Source organism: Ictidomys tridecemlineatus, chromosome 4 (genome assembly GCF_052094955.1).
Source record: "Ictidomys tridecemlineatus isolate mIctTri1 chromosome 4, mIctTri1.hap1, whole genome shotgun sequence".
Taxonomy (NCBI): domain Eukaryota; kingdom Metazoa; phylum Chordata; class Mammalia; order Rodentia; family Sciuridae; genus Ictidomys; species Ictidomys tridecemlineatus.
This window is the reverse complement of record NC_135480.1, coordinates 206,661,448-206,679,529: the sequence shown is the minus strand read 5'-3', so window position 1 is coordinate 206,679,529 and position 18,082 is coordinate 206,661,448. Positions and strand designations below refer to the sequence as shown.

The window sequence follows — 18,082 nt, the reverse complement described above, 5'->3', positions numbered from 1 at the left end:
GTGGAGCCCTGATTTCCTGGGTCACAGAGCTTTTGGAGGTGCTGGACAGCTCCCAGCTCCAGCCACCTGACCCTAGAGTGCACAAGTCCTACTGGGGAGAGGAAGAGGAGGTCCCCGGGTTCCCACCCTGGAATGTAAACAAGCACCTCAGCTGAGGACCCGATCACCCAGTGGTCTCTAACTTCCAAGGCTGCCTTGGGCTCAGCATCCTAGACTCGCTGGCCACAGAGAAACCAGAAAATGTTCTTGAACCTCTGTTCCCTGACACACATCTCCTGGATCAAACCAAGCCACCATCATCGAGTGTCTACTGCACGTCAGGACTTCATACGAGGTGTTGACCCACCGCAATGGGCCCCTGCCTCTTGTGGTAGATGCAAACTGAGGCTGCAGGTGGACGGCCGGTGGGCATCGTTGCTCAGGCAGGCCTGGGTCCTGCCTGGTGAGGGCCGGAGCCATGCTCCCAGCCTCGACTGCAGCTTCCCCGGAGTCGGTCAAGTTGGTCTCGTTTGAGCAGCAGTTGTGATTTACCGCGCACCCCCAGGTTCACCTGGCTGTCAGCGGGGTGTGGGGGGGCCTTGGAGGCTTCATAAGTGCCTTAGGGCTACTTGCCAGGCCCAAGGGCAGAAGCTTCCAGAGACACTGCTGAACACTGTCACTGTTGCTCCTGCACAGCAGCCCACCTGGGCCACCTTCACAGCAAACAGTGGTAATATTTACCAAGTATTTCTGGGAAATGAGTGCAAAGTGCAGGAAGCGCAGTGCTAATCGCTGGGACGCAGTACATCGGCAACACAGGGCACTTAATGAGCCTGGGAGGGCGGGATTCCAGGAGAGAAATGTCAGTCGCAGCAATGTCAACAAGAGGCTTCCAACGTCTTCGTCTTCTCCGTGGGACTGTATTTCAGTCTCCAGTCACAAATGATCCTTGAGAGAGACTCGGGGATAGCAAGGGCAGGGGTGCTTGTGGACCCAAATTAGCAGAGAGCAGCCAGGGCACCAACGAGACCCATCTGAAGAATACTAAAACTTGGGGCTTCGTGTTCTGCCGTGAAAAGTGATTGCTGCAGAGCTGGATCATTGTGGGGTGCTCTGACCTGAATGCTTGTGTCCCCCTCAAAATGCCTATGTTGAAGCCTAACCCCAAGATGTCAGTACGAGAAAGTGGGCTTCTGGGCAGCGGTTAGGTTGCTGGTGATCGGGGAACTGCCCTCGTGTCATTGAAGGCCTGGGAAGTACCCTGGCTGCCCATGGTGATGGGATCTTGTCTAGGTCAGGGAAGGACGCGGTCACCAGGACACTCCCCATCTCAGGCAGACCGGTTTCTTCCAACCTCTTATTGCTGGGACATGGAGGAGGCTGGAAACAGGGTTCCCAAGTGGCTCCACCTACACCCACCTCTTCAGCAGCTCAGCCTGTGGGCCAGAAAGGCCAGGAAGCCACTGGCCCTAGCCCAGACCAGCAGGCGAACACTCACCCACTCTCCTTTCTCTGCAGTCCCTGACAGCGTCATCATGAAGATACTGGCTGAACGCCTGGACCGGCAGGACTGTGTGCAGAAAGGGTGGGTGCTGCATGGCGTCCCCCGAGACTTGGACCAGGCACAGAAGCTCGACAGCCTGGGCTACATCCCCAACAGGTGAGCCGTCTTGCCAGAGCCAGGCCCTGGGCATTCTCCCTCCAGGACTCAGAGAACTGAGTCCATCTGACAGTGTTCTCATGTTCTTGAAGTGGGACGGACGCGGGTCCACCCATTTCCACCTACCCACCCCACTTGCCCTGGGCACTAGGAAGTTCAAACCCTGGCTTTCATGTTCCTTGCTGGATCTGATATCTTCACCCATAAATGGGAATAAATACCATACTCGCCTTCCTTGTGAGATTGTTGTGCAAATCAACTGATATTTTCTTCTACTATTTCAATAGTTTCGCTTTTTTTGCACTTAGATCTCTGACGCCCTTGGTATTTGTCTTGCTGTGGGTATGCAGTGTGAGTCTTCTTTGTGCCGATGGTTAACATTTGTTCCAGAACCATGTTGAATACTGTTGAGTAGCCTTGCCTTCCTCCACTGCCTTGAACCTGAGAGGGGCTGCAGTCATAGTGGTGCAGAACGAAGTGAAGGCCAGCCAGGGTCAGGGCCACTTGATGAGAGCTCGTGGGAGCAGGGGGCAGAGGCTGCAGGCAGGCAAGTGGGCGAGGGCAGCTTCCTCCCGAGCAGGCTGTGGGCCTGGGGAGCTGGGCTGGGCTGACGCAAAGTGGGCATCCTGCATGATTGGTGAGGGAGCATGTTTGGCTTCCTCTGCGTTGGGAATGGTGGCAAAGTAAGGGAAGCTGGTCCTGACTCTTTGGGGCTGAGGGCTCCTCATTGGGTTCCTGGGCAGTTGCTGTGGATTGCGGTTCTGATTCTGCTTTTGTGTATGGTCTGACCATTGTCCATTTGTATGTCCAGCCTCTCAAAATACGTGGGTCCCTTCCTGAACGTTCTGTTTTCCACATGTCCCTTTCTGCAGCAGTGCCACACTGCTCACATGTTTCAATATAAATGCAGGCCACGGCCCTCCCATCACTCTCTCTGCCATCTCTTTTACATGCTCATTGCTCCTGGTGAAGGCTGTAGCACTTCACGATGTGTAAGGGGACTTGAATGGGACCTGCCTTCCGTTTGTAAGCTGATGTGGGGTCTCAGGTGTTGGAACACAGCACTCTTGGGCCACACTGTGAAGCATATTTCCGTGTGGTGTTATCTGTGGTTGTTCATGTTGAGACTTTGATGAAGTGATTTCTCCTCCTTATTTTCTAGATTGTTCAGGAGAACAGAAACAGGATTGATTTTCCCTGTTGATTCTGTGCTCCAGCCTCCTTCTAGAACCCTCTGCCCGTCCCTGGAAGTTTTGCAGCTGGTCCTTCTGCGCCCACAGATGGTTGCCCTGGGCCCCTCCTTTCAGCCGCAGTGCTGCCCTGGCTGGCGCGTATTGGCTGGGCAGTGCTTGCAGAACCAGGCCCGGCCGGGGGCTGTTTTCCTGACCCGAGGGCTGTCTTGATAGGCAGCACTGCTGGCCACAGGCTTTGGATTGAGGGATATGCATTTTTCATAAAGTTACAGAACTGGGGCTCCATGGGTGTCAAATGTCTTAAGGGGATATTGAATTTTATAAAGTCCATTTTAAGAAACTTTAAAATGTTTTCTCTTTACGACATGTTCGTGTGATGACTTACGTCAGTACCTATTCTATTCTTGGGCTGGGTCATGGCATGTTAGTCTCTCAATACTGCTTGTGGCAGGTAGACTTTTGACCTCATGATATTTGCCCCCAGCTGTCATGCCTCTGAATGTTATGTGACAAAAGGGATTTTTCAGATGTAATTAGGGTTACTGACCAATTGACCTTAAAATAGAGAGGTCCCCCTGACATATCTGGGTGGGTCACAACAATCACATGAGCCCTTGAAGCACAGGGGACAGAAGAGGAAGCTGGAGGGAGTCCAAGCAGAGGAGGATTTGACACACCTCTGCTGGCTTGACACGGCAGTGGGGACCCGGGACACCAGTGAACCCAGGAGAGCACCTCGGCCTGGCCCAACTTGGCCTTGGCCCACTTAGACTCACGTTGGGTCTCTGGCCCACAGAACTGTGAGATAATCGATTGGAGTGGTTCTGAGCAGCAGCTTGTGGAGATACCTATGGCAGCGGTAAGACACTAACCGGCTGGGGGCTGGGATGGACGGGTGTGTCCTTAGTTAGGTTTTTGCACTTAATGTGCACAAGATGGGTCTGAAGTCCCGTGTTTTTGTGCTCCCAGGCGTTGGTGTCAGAGTGTGATCATCCCAGGTCTCCCTGCCTGCTCCTATCGGGAAGAGTTTTTACAGCTTCACAGTAACTATTCCTTGGAGCAGGCACTTTGGAGCAGAGGTGGCTTGTTAACAACTTGATTTTGCTTGCAGCATTTAATTTCTCTCTTTTCTCATGCAACGAGTCTCTTCCTAGACAATCACCCCTCTCCCGCCCAGGTCTTTAAGTCATTATTGGCATGAGTCCCCCTTCTGTGGGCTCTCCCATTTCTTCTGGACCTGTGGTCATTTTTTCTTTATTGTTGCTAGTTTTATGTGTTTGTTTCTTCTTCTTTTTTGAGGATTACTTTAACTAGTAGCGCCCCCCCTCCTCCTTTTTTTTTAAAATTTTTCTGTTTCCTTTTTCTGTTTTGTTTACCAAAGAAAGCTTGGCAAACAAAATGTTTATCAATTCTGCTGCTGCTTGACTTGTATTCTATTTTCATGTACTTTTGTTTCTCTTGATCAATGACTTCTTTTTTCAATCTTATTTTTAGTTGTTGATGAGCCTTTATTTAATTTATTTGTATGTGATGCTGAGAATCGAACCCAGTGACTCACACATGCTAGGCAAGAGCTCTGCCACTGAGCCACCACCCCAGCCCATGATTCATGGCTTCTTTTTGTGTTGGGTTTGTTTTGTTAATTTTATAAGACTTAAGCAAAATGCATGATCTGCTAATTTTCTGTGTTTCTGGTTCAGTGCTAAAATGGTGAAGGCTTTGAGTGGTCCTCTGTTTGCAACGGTAGCTGTAGCTCCTATTTTTCATGTCTAATGTTTTCATTATTTTAAAGGCATTCCGAAGGTATAGCTGAGCTTTCTTACACTTGAGAATCATTTAGGAGCTTGAACATTTTCATGTCATTGGCATTTTGTTGTTATCATTTCAACTTTTATCATTAGCTTTTCATTTTCCTATAGAGTATGGATAATTCAAGTACGGCATCAAAATTTTTGAAACTTTTCTTCTGTGGATAATTGTTCAGTAGGTATTAAAAAATAACATGTATTTCTAAGTTAAAGTATATATTAAGTCAGCCTTATTGATTTTATAATTTGTATACCTCCTTATTGTTGCTCCCGAGTGGTGGTAGTCTGTCTGTCATCAGTCCATCGAGGACTAAGTGATCTGTTACCTGCCCTTGAATATTGTGTTCCTTTTTCTTTTTATGGTGTTTCTGTGGTTTTTACTTTGCATGTTTTGGTGCCATATTATTCGGCACATGAAGGTTCATGTTAGCACCGTGTTCAGTTGGAAGTGTGTCTTTGGTGAAAGTGACTCAGGTGGCTGCTACTCGTCCACTCAACACTCTCCCCTTTCTCTGCAGTAACAAAACCTGGATTTTCGGAGGCGCACCCCAGCGTATGAAAAGAAAAGGCTCTGTCCGTTTCCAGGCTTCTTGATGGCTCTAGGGAACAACAGCACTCAGTTCTGCCAGTGGGCTCCAAATAGCCAGCCAAGTCTTCCTTCTAGGAAACCTACTGTGAGGGAGCTTTCCCCGCTGGAAGGAGCGAATTTTTGTCTTTCTTTTCTTACATTTTGTTTTTCCTAAAACTAGTAACTACCTTGCTTTTTCACTTGATGAGTTCTCTGTGTACCTATTAATTGGTAATTTCCACCTACAATAGCCTCTCAGAACTGTTTTCCTCAACGTCCTCATAGTATGTGACCTGCCAGTCCCAGTTTTTTCTTGGTGACCCCCAAACTCTCCTGTTTGGCCTGGGTTTTCTCTGGGCTCCTGCCTGGCTGCTCTTCTAGGACATCTCCTCACTAAGATCAGAGGGCCTCCCTGTACCTTCCTTCCGAGCCGGAGCCCCTGTTTCCGGAACACTCATCTCTCTTTTTCCCGAACTCCCTGGTTGGACACAGCACATCCTCCAGTGCCTTCCAGGTAAAAGGTGGCGTGGCAGCACCAGGCTGTGGCACCTGAGACACAGGCGTGCCAGTGTGAGGAGGGCAGCCTCCCGCAGCAGTGCCATCACCTTCCCCAGGTCAGAGAGTTCATATGTGATCTTGCTTTTGGTTTCTTACATTGTTTTAATTGAGCACGTCCATCAGCAGCTTCCTGGGAAAGTTCGGAAAGTGATTTTTTTTTTTTTTTTGGCATCTTGTATGTTTGACGGTGTCTTTTTTTCTCTCTTCAAACTTGTTGGGTAGTTTGCTGGGAGGGAACCAAAGGCTGGGAATCATTTTCCCTCCGAGGGTTGGTCTCCAGGGATGCTGTTGAGAGGTCCCTTGCTAATGCTCGGGGACTTGTGACTCTTCCCCTCTGGGAGTCGCCAGTGAAGTTTCCTATGTCCTGACCCAGGTCTGATCCACTCCATTGTGCTGAACTTAGGCAGGAGGCCCGTGTCCTTGGGGTCCGGCCCTTCTCTGCACTTGGTGACAACTGCCCTCCCTTTATCTGGTTGGCACTGGAGCGCCAAGACTGCCCTCTGACCTTCTTTGTTTCCGTGGTTGTTGTTTTTTGGGGGGTGGGTTTTTTTGCTTCTAGATATTTTTTTAAGTTCATTTCCCCCCCTGCCCTCTCTATCTCTGGGAGTTTCTGCAGAGTTCTCTTATTTTCTCGATTTTCTCTTTGTAGTTTCTTGATCTTGCTTCGTGGACTTCCTGTCTCTGAGAATGTCAGTGACAGGCTTGATTTTGGAGGAGGGGAGGGAGGAGAGGTCTCCCTCCCACCTAGTGTCTCTCTTGCCTTTTCCTTCCCAAGTCTGGTTTCCTGCCTCTCACAGTCTTCCCTTCTCCCGGGTCGGGCGCCCCTTGGCCCCTGCTTTGTCTCCACTGGGCCTTCTCCTGGATCCCCGGGGCCTCCGTCCTTGGGGTCTTTCCTCTGGGCCACTCTTGATCCTCAGGAGGATCCTGTCTCAGGACCAGAGGGAGGCGGGTGGTGAGAGGGCCCTGCTGCCACACATTGTTAGTGACTCCCTGTGCTGGCCCTTCAGCCCTGAGAGTGCACACCTGTCCTCTGGAGAAGGCACCCTTCGTGTCTGAGGAGCGGCTCGGCAGGTGGAGGGAGGAGGGCTCTGGGTTTACTCTGCTCCGGCAGAGCTCAAGCTCTCCTGGCTGTACCTTAGGTGCAGGTGGCACCCACTGAGACCTGGGGACTCCCGCGCAGCTGGTGGGTCCTGGGGCCTTGGCCTCCGTGGAGGCCTCCTCTGCCTTCCTCGCCTGGCCCCCACCTGCAGACTCTCCCCCCATTTTCTGTGCAGTTTTGGGAGCAAACAGAGTTTGCTGCACGTTCCAAGGAGCCCTCTCCGCCTGCCCTGCAGCCTGGTGTCTGTGGAGTCCCCCGGCTTCTGAGTCTTTTTCACTCCCAACTATTGGGTGAAAGACCCCCGTCCACTGAAAGACCCCCGTATCCCTGTCCAAGGAGAATCACACGAAACACTGGCTGCAAAAGCAAGAGGTTGGTTTATTGGGACACAGGCGCCTGTGGGTGCCCAGCAGAACCTCAGCCGGAGCTTTGGTGAACTGGCACACCGGGCTTGGGGATACAGAGATTTTTATAGGGTTTGGGACAGGTTTCGCGGGCGCGGGAAGCAACAGGTTTCTTATTGGTTTGTTTAAATCTAGCATATAGGCCACCTAGGGGGTACAGGTCTGCATTCCAAAAACCACAGGTCTGCATTCTATTCTTTCTGTTCCTGCTTATCTGTTCCGGTTTATTCATTTATGCCTCAGGATGCAGGTGCTCTGTTCTTCCACCGGTTGTCCGGAGAGCATGCCTGGTGCCTGAACCTGTTTATGGCCTGCCTGGTATCTTGGTTTCATATCTTGGCCTTAGGTAACTAGGCTAACTGGGCTAGGGTCTTTCATGGGTGCCCCTTACTTTTTGCTGTTGACACAACTCCAAAGCTATTTGGGCCCAAGTGGAGCGTAGACTTGTCCCCACTGTAGACTGAATGAAACTGGTTTGATTTTTTTAATGCAATCTGCATGCCTCTTTCCTTGAATGGTTGACTGTTTCTACTTATTTTCCTGAGCTCCATGACTGTCGCTCCACTCAGGATTCCTGGTCCCCTCCTTTCTCTATGGTGCGGGCTTTCTCTGGGTCTTGTCAATGCTACTGTCACCTTCCCCTCCCTGCTCACTTAGAAGGTTCTCCGTCCACAGCCGAGCACCCCTGGGACCCAGGCACTCAGGGCAGAGGGGAGGACTGCAGGTTGGAGGACCCTGGCCACCCAGCAAGGCCCGGTTTCAAAATAAACAAGAAAAGGGCTCTTATGTGGCCGGGTGAGGCCCTGGGTGCAACCCAGCCCTGAAATACACAGGCAGGCATCGGCTCCTAGTTCCACCAGGCTTTCCCCTTGTTCCTGCCAGTCTTTTCAACATGATTAGATCAAACCTATATTTCCCAATCTGTGGATTTCAAAGTGCAACAGAGGCCACTTCACCTTGAGGGTGAGAGGCAGGGACGGGACTGCGGCATTTTCATGCCAATCTATTACAGGCAGATTATTGTTTTCATCTGCACTGATTAATCTTTTCTTTCAAGAAATGTAACAGTTATCTTCTGTTTTCAGGTATAATGACTATGCTTACGAAGCTTTCACTACTCTGAGGCCAGGTTAAGATTTCCACACCTGCTGTTTACATATCTCACCCTCTCTGTTCATTCACTCGGCTCATCTTTCATGTGAACGGATCAGTCTTTGAGTCACTTTCAGCAGGCTACCTCCACACTGCTTCCTGAGTTCTAGCTGCTGGGGAAGGCACTGCTGTCTTCACCGGGAAACAGCACACCTCCCCCACCTCCCCCACCTCCCCCACCTCCCCCACCTCCTCTACCTCCTGTACCTCCTCCACCTCCCCCACCTCCCCCACCTCCCCCACCTCCTCTACCTCCTCTACCTCCTCCACCTCCCCCACCTCCTCTACCTCCTCCACCTCCTCTACCTCCTCCACCTCCTCCACCTCCTCTACCTCCTCCACCTCCCCCACCTCCCCCACCTCCCCCACCTCCCCCACCTCCCCCACCTCCTCTACCTCCTCCACCTCCTCACAGCCCAGCTCCCTCTGACGTCCTCAGGGCCTCCAGGCAAGGGGACTGTGTCCACTCAGATTCCATTCCCCTGTCTGGGCTCTCACAGGGGCTGGGCCCCTCTCCCCCTTTCTCCTCTCTCTTTCATCTCCCTCTCTTCCTCTTCCTCTCTCCCTCTCTCTCCCTTTCTCTTCTCTCTCTCTCTCTCCCTCTCTTCTCTCTCTCCCCGCCCTCTCCCTTTCTCTCTCTCTCTCTCTCTCCCTCTCTCTCTCTCTCCCTCTGTCTCCCCCCCCCCCCGCCATCTTTCTCTCTCTCTGTTCACTCACATGCACTAGGCCATGCTGCAGCCTCACACCTAGTCTTCTCCCCCCCCCACTCTCTCTCTCCCTTTCTCCCTCTCTCTCCCTCTCTCTCTCTCTCTCTGTTCATTCACATGCACTAGGCCATGCTGCAGCCTCACACCTAGTCTTCTCCCCCCACCCACTCTCTCTCCCCCTCTCTCTCTCCCTGTCTCTCCCCCCTCTCTCTCTCCCTTTCTCCCTCTCTCTCCCTCTCCTCTCTCTCTCTCTCTCTCTCTCTCTCTCTCTCTCTCTCTCTCTGTTCACTCACATGCACTAGGCCACGCTGCAGCCTCACACCTAGTCTTCTCTCTCTGGAGTCATGATTCTTCCCACCGACGGAGTCTGAGGAGTCTCTTCTGGTGGAGATATCCCTACTTTCTGGTCAGCCCCTGGGCTTTCTTCCTCTGGAGGACCGTGGTGTGTTCGTGATGTCAGTGCCTGTCCCCGCCCTTTCCTCTCCTTCCGCCCAGCTTGCTCAGGTCTGCCTTCCCCACGGCCTTGCTGTGCTCGGTGTCATTGGTCTGCTTCTTCATTTCCCTAATCTTTTATTTTCCCCTTGGGTTTTGCCCTGAACTTTCTTCTCTTTTTTAAAAATCTCATCATCTCCACCCTGATTTCTTACATCATAGGCCTGCCCTCTCTGCTCTTCTGAGCATACTCACAGGGTTTTACCAGGTGGCCTTAGGTTCCCTGGGTGGTTCTTTCTCTAGAATGTCTGTAATGTATTCACTGCCTCTTTGTGACCTTCCCCTCCCCTTTCGGGTGACATCTCTATGCAAGACAGATGTTCTGCGCAGAGTCACCTGTCCTGAGAGGCCTGTTGAGTCTGAGGATTGTGTGGGCAGCTGATAACAACAGGGCTTGCTGTCCCTGTCCCAGCTCCCGAGGGCTGTGAGCCAGTGACGGGGTGCTGTCATCTGCAGGCTCTGGGGGGCTCTGTTTCCTGCCTTTCTCAGTCGCTTCTGGGTCCTTGGCTCGCGGCCCCTTCCTCCTACTTCCCTGTCCTGACCAGAGCAGGAGGGCGGGTCCTCAGAGGTCAGGACGGTGAGACCGACTGTGACCTGGGGCAGTCTGACCTGAGTGTGGGCAGAGGCTTGGCCAGCGGGGCGCCCTCGAGCCCTCCTTGTGTTGTGGGGACGGGGGACTGGGCACGAGGCAGAGGTTCTCCTCAACCGTGGGCTAAGTCCCAGGTTTGTCTGGAGGACTTCCCACTGGAAGGCCACGTGTCTTCCATCCCAGCTCGGCAGGGACACAGCAGTGTCAACTTGAATGTCCCACCCTCTCCCTTTATTGTAGGGTAAGTCCAGTCAGCACTGAGGGCCCAGGCTGTCCCTGTCCACCCCATTCTCTCCTAATGTCCTCACCACTCAGCCAGCCAGGGGGCTCCTGTGTCGGTGCACAGCCCACCTGAAGAAGGATGGTGTGGTTGACACTGGAGGAAGGAGTCCAGCACTGGTTGTCTTATTTTGACCCCGGGCACCTGTGCCCAGCACCGCAGCCCGCACCTCACAGCCAGGTGGACAAGGCAGGGTGTTCAAGAACCAGTTTGATTTAGGGTCGGCTTGCAAATCAACCCGTCTCCACTCACAAGGAGTGAAAAATCACCTCCTAACAACTTAGTGAATGACACTGATTTATTTGACCCGAGGACAGAGGTCAGGCAGGAAGGTTCTAACAGATGTCTGTTGACCAGGTAGGTGGGTGGTCTGCTGCTGTCACCCTCTGCCCTCTCCTTGTCTCTTCCTTCCTCCCTTCCCGTCTGTCTCGTCCATTCCTGCCACTCTGGTTTTCAATTAAATATTCTGGTGATTCAAACTTGGGCTAAGGAGGAGAAGCGTCCCAGAACAAGCCCTCCTGGCCCCAGGGCGCGCGCCAGGATGTGACTCTGCTTCGGTGGTGATGCCAATCGTAAAACACGCCCGCCGCAGTGTCGCACGTTTGACACCAGGAGAAATCCTGGCAGAATTATAGCCTCAAAATAAATCTGGGGAAATGATACAGAAATCCATAATTCAGATACGAGAGCAATCTCCAAAGCCCCTTTTTAAAGGAGGGTTCCATGAAATTAGATTAAAATAAATTTACATATATATCAATTCTATTATTAAAATATATTCACACTAATAAATAGAGTTATTGAGGAAGGGCAAGCTACTCCCTGTTTGGAACACAAAAATAGACCTCTTTGGCTTATCAGAAAACAAAGTTATTGTCTCCTTGCCAAATATAAATCTCTTCTTCGAGCTAATAAATGGAGAGTGCTCAGTGCAATGTTTGGTTAGACTCCTACCTCCTAGACCCGGGCACATAACACTAAATCACATCCCACGGAGCAGCATCAATCTCTTTATTCCAACGTCATATGAGGAGGGAAACAAACCAGTAATTGATGTGTCAAAAGAAAGGAGAAAAAGTTATTTGAGAACAAATAAAATGGGCTATAAAGTTTGTTAAAACGTAATAATAGTAAAAAAAAAAAAAAAAAGAGAGAGAGAGAGAAAAGGGAAGAAGAAAGAAACAAAGAAAGAGCTATCCCAGGCTGCATCCAGAACCCGCCCTCGCCTGGCTGTAAAATAATTCATCTCAGGCTGCAAGTTTGCAGTGTGGTATTTTCTTCTAAAATTAATGTTTACTGCAGAGAGGAAGCGTGGGATTCTGACTGATGCCGGGCAGTTGGCAGCGAATCAGACAGAGCTGGGCATCTCACCCCCTCTCCCTCCCTCAGGAGTGGCCAGGCTGGGGCCTTAACCCCAAAGGCTCTGTCAGAGAACCCTGGAAGAGGAGGTGAAAGGGCAGACCCCAGGGGTCAGGGCAATGGAATCTGCCAGCAGGGATCTATCGGGTGGTGTTTTCTGTAGGGCTGAGTCGCCCAGGAGTGGTGTCCCCCAGGAGCGGTGTCCCTCAGCTCGTTTGTGCCAGCCGGACTCAGTGGAGCGGCTTCCTTGGAGGGTGTGGCAGCCTTGAAGTTCTGGTTAAATATGATGGTCAGTCCCATGTATGTCCTGCATCTAGGGGCGTCCAGAGCGGCCTGGTTGTGCTGGGGAAGCGGTCGGCTTTTGCTGGACAGACATTCCACCTACAGTCGTCCTCCAGGGAGCCCGAGGCTGCTCCCCGACTGCACACCCAGGGGCCGCACACCCACTCCAGGGCAGCTGCCTGGCTGGCCTGTCCCCTCCAGACAAGTGAGCCTGAAAGGCTTCTCTTCAGATTTCCGGGGCCAGGCTCTTGCCAGGCCCTGGAGGCTCTGCACGGCACAGCCCTGCTGGGTGTGCTCGGGTCCCAGGCTCAGGCTAGCCCAGAGGTTAAATGCAGAGCTCCGGTTAACCTGGGTTGACCTCACAGCACCGCTCCGCAGAGCTCATGGAATGTAGTGGTGGCACATATGACGGGGGAGCCCTACAGATAAGGTGGGCTGGCAGGACTGGCTCTGGGGGCTCCCCGTGGAGCCTCTGGCTGGCCGACCCTCCTTCCCTGTGGAGGCCGTACTGACCCTCGGAGAGCGTCACATACTCCCTCCCTCCAAACAGGTTTGCTGCAGACCTGAATGTGAAGTCTATCTAAAAACATTTGTTTGATAGTTGAGCTCTTGCTTGACAGAGGCAGAGGTGGTGCCCCTGGACAGTTCCACTCTGCAGAGTGACCTTCAAGGAGTGTCGGCTCCATCTGCTCACCACGGGGTGGTGCTCACCCTTCACTGCTGTTTTAAAACACTTTTCCTCTGCCTGCAAGCTGCTTACTTTCCTTATCAATGGAGAACCTTGTAAACCTTGATGGGGCCTGGGCTGCGGCTCAGTGTGGAGCGCTTGCCTAGCACGTGTGAGGCACTGGGTTCCATCCTCATACGCATCGATAAAGATCCATCCACAACAACAACAAAAAAAAAAATAGAAAAATAAAAAAGATTGGGCTCGAGAACCTGCAGGCAAGAGGCCCTGGACTCCATTCCCAGCTCTGCTAAGTAAGTAAGTAAGTAAGTAGAGACTGCTGGGTCAGAATGGAGGAAGGTGGCCTGCCACAGTCCCCAGGCAGCACGTGGACCAGAGGACGATCCTGGACAAAAGCCAGTCCCCCTTTATTCAGGACCCTACTGAGCCCCAGCAAACCAGAAATTTTTATTCAGGACATTTAACAATATTGAAAAAATTATTCTGCCTCCTGCTGATTTGATTTCTTGATTTTAATTCTGTAAATTCTAAACAACGTTCTGGAGCGTTTGGTGTGGAACCCGTACGCGAGGGCTCTGCTTTGCCTCTGCTTTGCCTCACAAGCTTGTTCCTTTTTCATTCCATATGACAATCCAGCCCTGGGATGGTGACTTTGCCATTTCTAATGGTTCCAAAGTGAGCAAGAAGCTGTCACGTCTGACGAGGACAGCAGCAGGACCAAGGAACAATTAAAATGCAAAACAGGGAGGTCCCTGCCCGGGAGGGTGCGCTCATCATCACTGGGTCCTTCCAGGAAGCTCTCACATTCCTGCAGCTGATCCTTGTGTGGATTAGGGATAATAAACAGCCCATTAATGGAGGCCTGAACCAGGAAATGGAGTTGGAATCAGCAGCCAAATTCAGTGGCTGGCGGAGGTTAATAACTCCATTACTGCAGCTCCGTGCCTGAGCCGGGGACGCGCGGGGTGTTAGCCTTCTCTTACTCCTCATTAATTGAGCTAATAGAACCCGAGTGACCCTGCCTCGCTGCCGCCATCGGAGAGTTTACCAGACCTGGGCTGGAATACATATCACCGCTGTGCACCGTGGCGCCTTTGATGTGGGGAGGAAGCTCTTTCTTGGGGTGCAATGGGCCTGCCGCTTCCACTTGCACCTCTGGGCAGACGTCCACTCTGGGTGTGAGGGCCCAAGCCGCGAGGTGGAAGGCTGTGGAGGAGGCGACTGGTGTGTCAAATGTCTGGGGTCAAAGGTGGAAAAGACAGCGTGGCCCCTGCTGGGGAGGGGAGCAGGGCAGACCCGTGGCCATGCCTCTCCTGGGGTCTTCTCCCTGGCGTGGGCAGCCGTCTCTCCTGCCCCGGGGTTCTCGACCTTGTTCCCACAACCCTCTTCGCTGCGTTTCTGGCCGAGTGGCCAAGGGACGCCCAGTTTCCTCAACCATCAAAGCAGCCGAACCTGCCCGTCTCACCCCACCACGTGTTCCTGGGCAGAGACGGAGGGTGGGTTTATGAGTTGGAAAGGGCTCTGTTCAGCCGTGACAATGCACCAACAGACCAAAAAATCGCCCTCCGAGTGAGTTCTCTGCAGAGGTGCTCTCCTGGGCCTGGGTGGCAGGTGAGGAGCACCGGGTGGAGTCTGGGCTAACCTCTGGGATCTGCCTCTCACTTGGGTAGGTAACTTCCTGTCTGTGCCTCAACTTCCTCACCCAAACAGGAAGGAGCAGTTAGCACACTGGGGAGGGTAAGTGGTGGTGTGGCAAGCGCTGGCCCAAATGGGCTCTGTGTGTGGCGCCCAGGTTTACTCCAGCACCCGGGGAATGCTGCACCCACTGGTGGAGGTCAGAGATTCTGAAGGCAGCAGCTGATCCCTCAGAACACCAGCATGGGAGGCTGCGGGCCCGCGGGCCCCTGAGCAGCCGCTGCCCTCTGGCTGGCCATGGGGGACAGCTAGCAGAAGGGGGTTCCTGTTCCCCTGTAACACCTGGGGCAGGAGAATGATCCTGCAAAGAGAAAATGTCACCTCTGTCCTAGGCCCGTGGAGCCAGGTTCAGGGACGGCCCTCATGCCAGAGCAGCCTCACGTCTCGTAGGAGCTCTGATGCAACCTTTAAAAAATGTGTGTACTTCACCCCTGGCCTCTGTTGGATGGAGGACACGGAGACCCTTGGCTGGGGAGAGGCAGGACTCTGCTCCTTACAGCTCAGAGACAGGGGCTGCCCGGGGCATGAGGCAGGGACCATGCCCAGCACTGGGCAGCAGCAGCTGGACTGCAGATGGCAGCTCCCGAGTGTCGGCGGGCTGGGTTTAGCTAGGCTCTGCAGCTCCGCGTGGATTGGCTAACTTGATAATTCCTGGGCTCCAGGGCGTCAGGGCTGTCCCCATTGTCCGTCACCTGGCCCCAGATGGCATGGAGGAGCCTGATAAGGGAAGTGGTCAGCTGGGCTTAACAAGCTGCCCGAGGAGGGGTTGGGAGTTGTTAGCTGTGCCTTCAAGACAGGGCCAGGACAGCAGCTCCGGGGTGGGCTAGCCGACCCCAGCTGAGCATCCTGGACCTGCCATTGTCCAAGGACACCTTTGGAGGTAGCCCTGGAGAGCTTAAGCCCCACGCAGAAGCCTGCCACCCTGCAGCACCATGACCGCCCGGCGTACCTCCCCACTCTGCCACCGTGATCCTGGGGCCGTCTAGTAACTGCTTGTCTGTGCTTCTCCTCGCTGACCCCAGGACAGGCCCTGTGCAGCAGGTGCCACTGGCCAGCGGCTCATTACCCCAGTGCTCCTCACAGCCACTTGTGCTCAGTGACAGCCCCATGACATGACTCTCAGAGCAGGCGCAGGTGGGCTGGTGACTGGACTCGGTGGCAGCCTGGGATGGGGGAGGCGCTACAGGGTGGCCTGGCCCCTAGTTCCAGGAGGCGCACCCCCGAGCCGCAAGCCCAAGCTGTGGCCAGTGATGGTGGTGCAGAGCCATGGGCCACAGCCCCTGGAGTGGCACGTTTTGATCTTTCGGTAAATAAGAATGGAGTGGGAAAATGAACGTGTTCCCATTATTTTTCTGCCGAGGGACTGTTGACATTTTACCACTTATTTCCAATGTTTGTGTAAGAAAACGTCCGGAGAAGATGATTCTGTGCCCGTGTGCAAGGCCGTACGCCTTCTTCCTGGGTTAAAACCTAGTGTGTGACAGGCTGCTACTAGGTCTGCTGTCCATCTCTGGGAGCAGGAGAGCGGTTACTTTTGAGAGAGCAACAGCAAAAATGCCCATTACCTCTGTGCCCTGCCCATAGCCACAGGGGCCTTTCGGAGTATTAAAATGCCACGGACCCAGACACAGAGAGGCCGAGTGACCACGGCCTCAGCTCTGCAATTTCAGAAGGGCAGCCGGGCACTGGGAAGGGGCCTAGCATAGCGCCCTGGGTGGCAGGGCAGGACCTTGGGAGGTGGCCAGTCACCCTGGGAACTTCAGCTTGAGGAAGCGTCGGCAGCACCACGTGAGGGATTTGCTTGGTATTTTCTTGGCCAGTCATTTTGTTGGTCAAGAATGGACACCAACAGTCTCGGTGGCATGTTGAGATTCAGTTCACCTATCACCATTTAGTGTTTTTCTCCTAAGAGTTTTCGGAGAGAGGCACCCAGGCCCTTCCTGGCGTCTCTAAAAGGTGCAGGAAGGGTCTCCAGGCCCCTCTCCGCTGCCCTAGTCTGAGCACAGCATCTGGGTAAATGTGACACTCGGAAAGGAAGGGGAGATGTTCTCAGTTTCCTGTGGGTGACGGACCCCTCACAGCCAGGGATCCCTCCCTCCCTTCCCCTTTAAAGTTTCCTGCTCCTCCCGGGCAAAGCACATCTCAACCCTTCCCCCTGGGCTCCCAAGCTCTCATTAGGGCCCAGTGGGTTGGCTCCAGCTGGTGACAGGGCGCCCAGCCACTGGAGAGTCCGACATGGAGGAGATGAGCGCACCTCCCCGCTGGGCAGCAGGTACCTCGGCGGAGAGTGACAGGTGACCTTCAGCAGGCCCGAGCCCGGGTGTTGGCATTTGAGAAGGCTCTGATGGGGACGCCCCCATTTTTGGCAGCTGCGTGCGCGGCCGTTAACTTCGATTCATTTCCCAGAGGCGGGCGAGAGCGCGGAGACCTCGACCACTTGGAGAAATGGTGTTTGCTTTTCTCTACCTGGAGGAGGCTCGGGGAGACATCAGAGTGGACTTCAATTTCCTTCTCCCTCAGAGGCATAAATAAAGCGCTGAACTGCTGAACCGGCCTTGGGCACGAAGCGCAGGCCGCGGTCAGATGGGGTGCGTGTGGCCGAGAGCTTGACGCTCTCCTCCCTAAATATCACGGATTAGTCCACGTGAGACCGGAAGGGCAGCCCTCCCAGACAGGAGTCTGGCTCTTCACAGTCTCCTTGCTGGCCTCCGAGGGTCTACCCACTGGGGTCAGCTGCCTGGCCGCCGCTGGGCACAGCTTCCCCTGGAGGCTGGGGCGGCCTCTTCCTTCCCGGGCCTGTCTCAGAGCATGGCTCCTGGGTGCAAGGAGCTGCCTGGCACAGAGCGGGGTGCGGGGCAGAGGGACGCGCCCCCCTCCCCTGCACCCGGGGTTCGGCCCCGTGCTGCTTCTCCGGGACACTGTGGGCTTTCTCCAGATCTGCCTTTTCACAGGCTCAGTCCCTCGCCCCCTCGGAGGCCCCTCCTCTGCCCCTCTGGGACTTCAGGACAGGAAGTCTCCGAGCCCGTCTCCTCCAGCCGAGGATGACAGTGGCCGTTCAGACAGACGACAGCTGTGTGCAGGGGGCCTGTGGCAGGCAGGCGTCTCTCCAGTCCTCGGGACACAAAGGAGATGAAGCCTAATGCACCCTGCACACGGCCGTGAGCGAGGCTGGTGACAGGTGCCTGATGTGCCTGATGTGCCGGGTTCTACAGAGACAGGGAATCGGGGCAGGGGGACAGGGAAGACGGGCGGCTGCGAGGGAGAGGAGGTGCTGGTGGGGTGGCTGGAGGTGGCCAGGGAAGGCTTTCTGCTGACACTGAGCAGAGGCCTACTAACTGACAAGCCTTGGGAAGGTCTGGGAAAGAGCAGTCCTGGCCCAGGAACTGCAAGTGCAAAGGCCCTGAGGTGGAAGTGTGCTGGGGAGCTTAAAGACCCTAAAGGAGGCTGTTACTACTGGAGCGAGGAGCAAGTGTAGGTGGGAAACCAGAGATAGAGGGAGCCATATTCCCCACGGGCTGGACTGCTCCTCTAAGTGAGGAGGGAACCCTGTGGGAGTTTGGGCTAATAAA

The 18,082-nt window shown here is 53.8% G+C and overlaps 1 protein-coding gene across 6 annotated transcripts in view; it reads left to right on the top strand.

Annotated features, from left to right (window-relative positions):
• The window catches only part of Ak8 (adenylate kinase 8), a 109,815-nt gene that overhangs the window by 59,639 nt on the left and 32,094 nt on the right, over positions 1 to 18,082 (top strand). For all 6 annotated transcript variants that reach the window (XM_078048527.1, XM_078048528.1, XM_078048526.1 and 3 more), the window contains one exon: positions 1,498 to 1,639. In XM_078048527.1, coding sequence (XP_077904653.1) covers positions 1,498 to 1,639 — 142 coding nt within the window. The remainder of the gene's footprint in view (positions 1 to 1,497; positions 1,640 to 18,082) is intronic.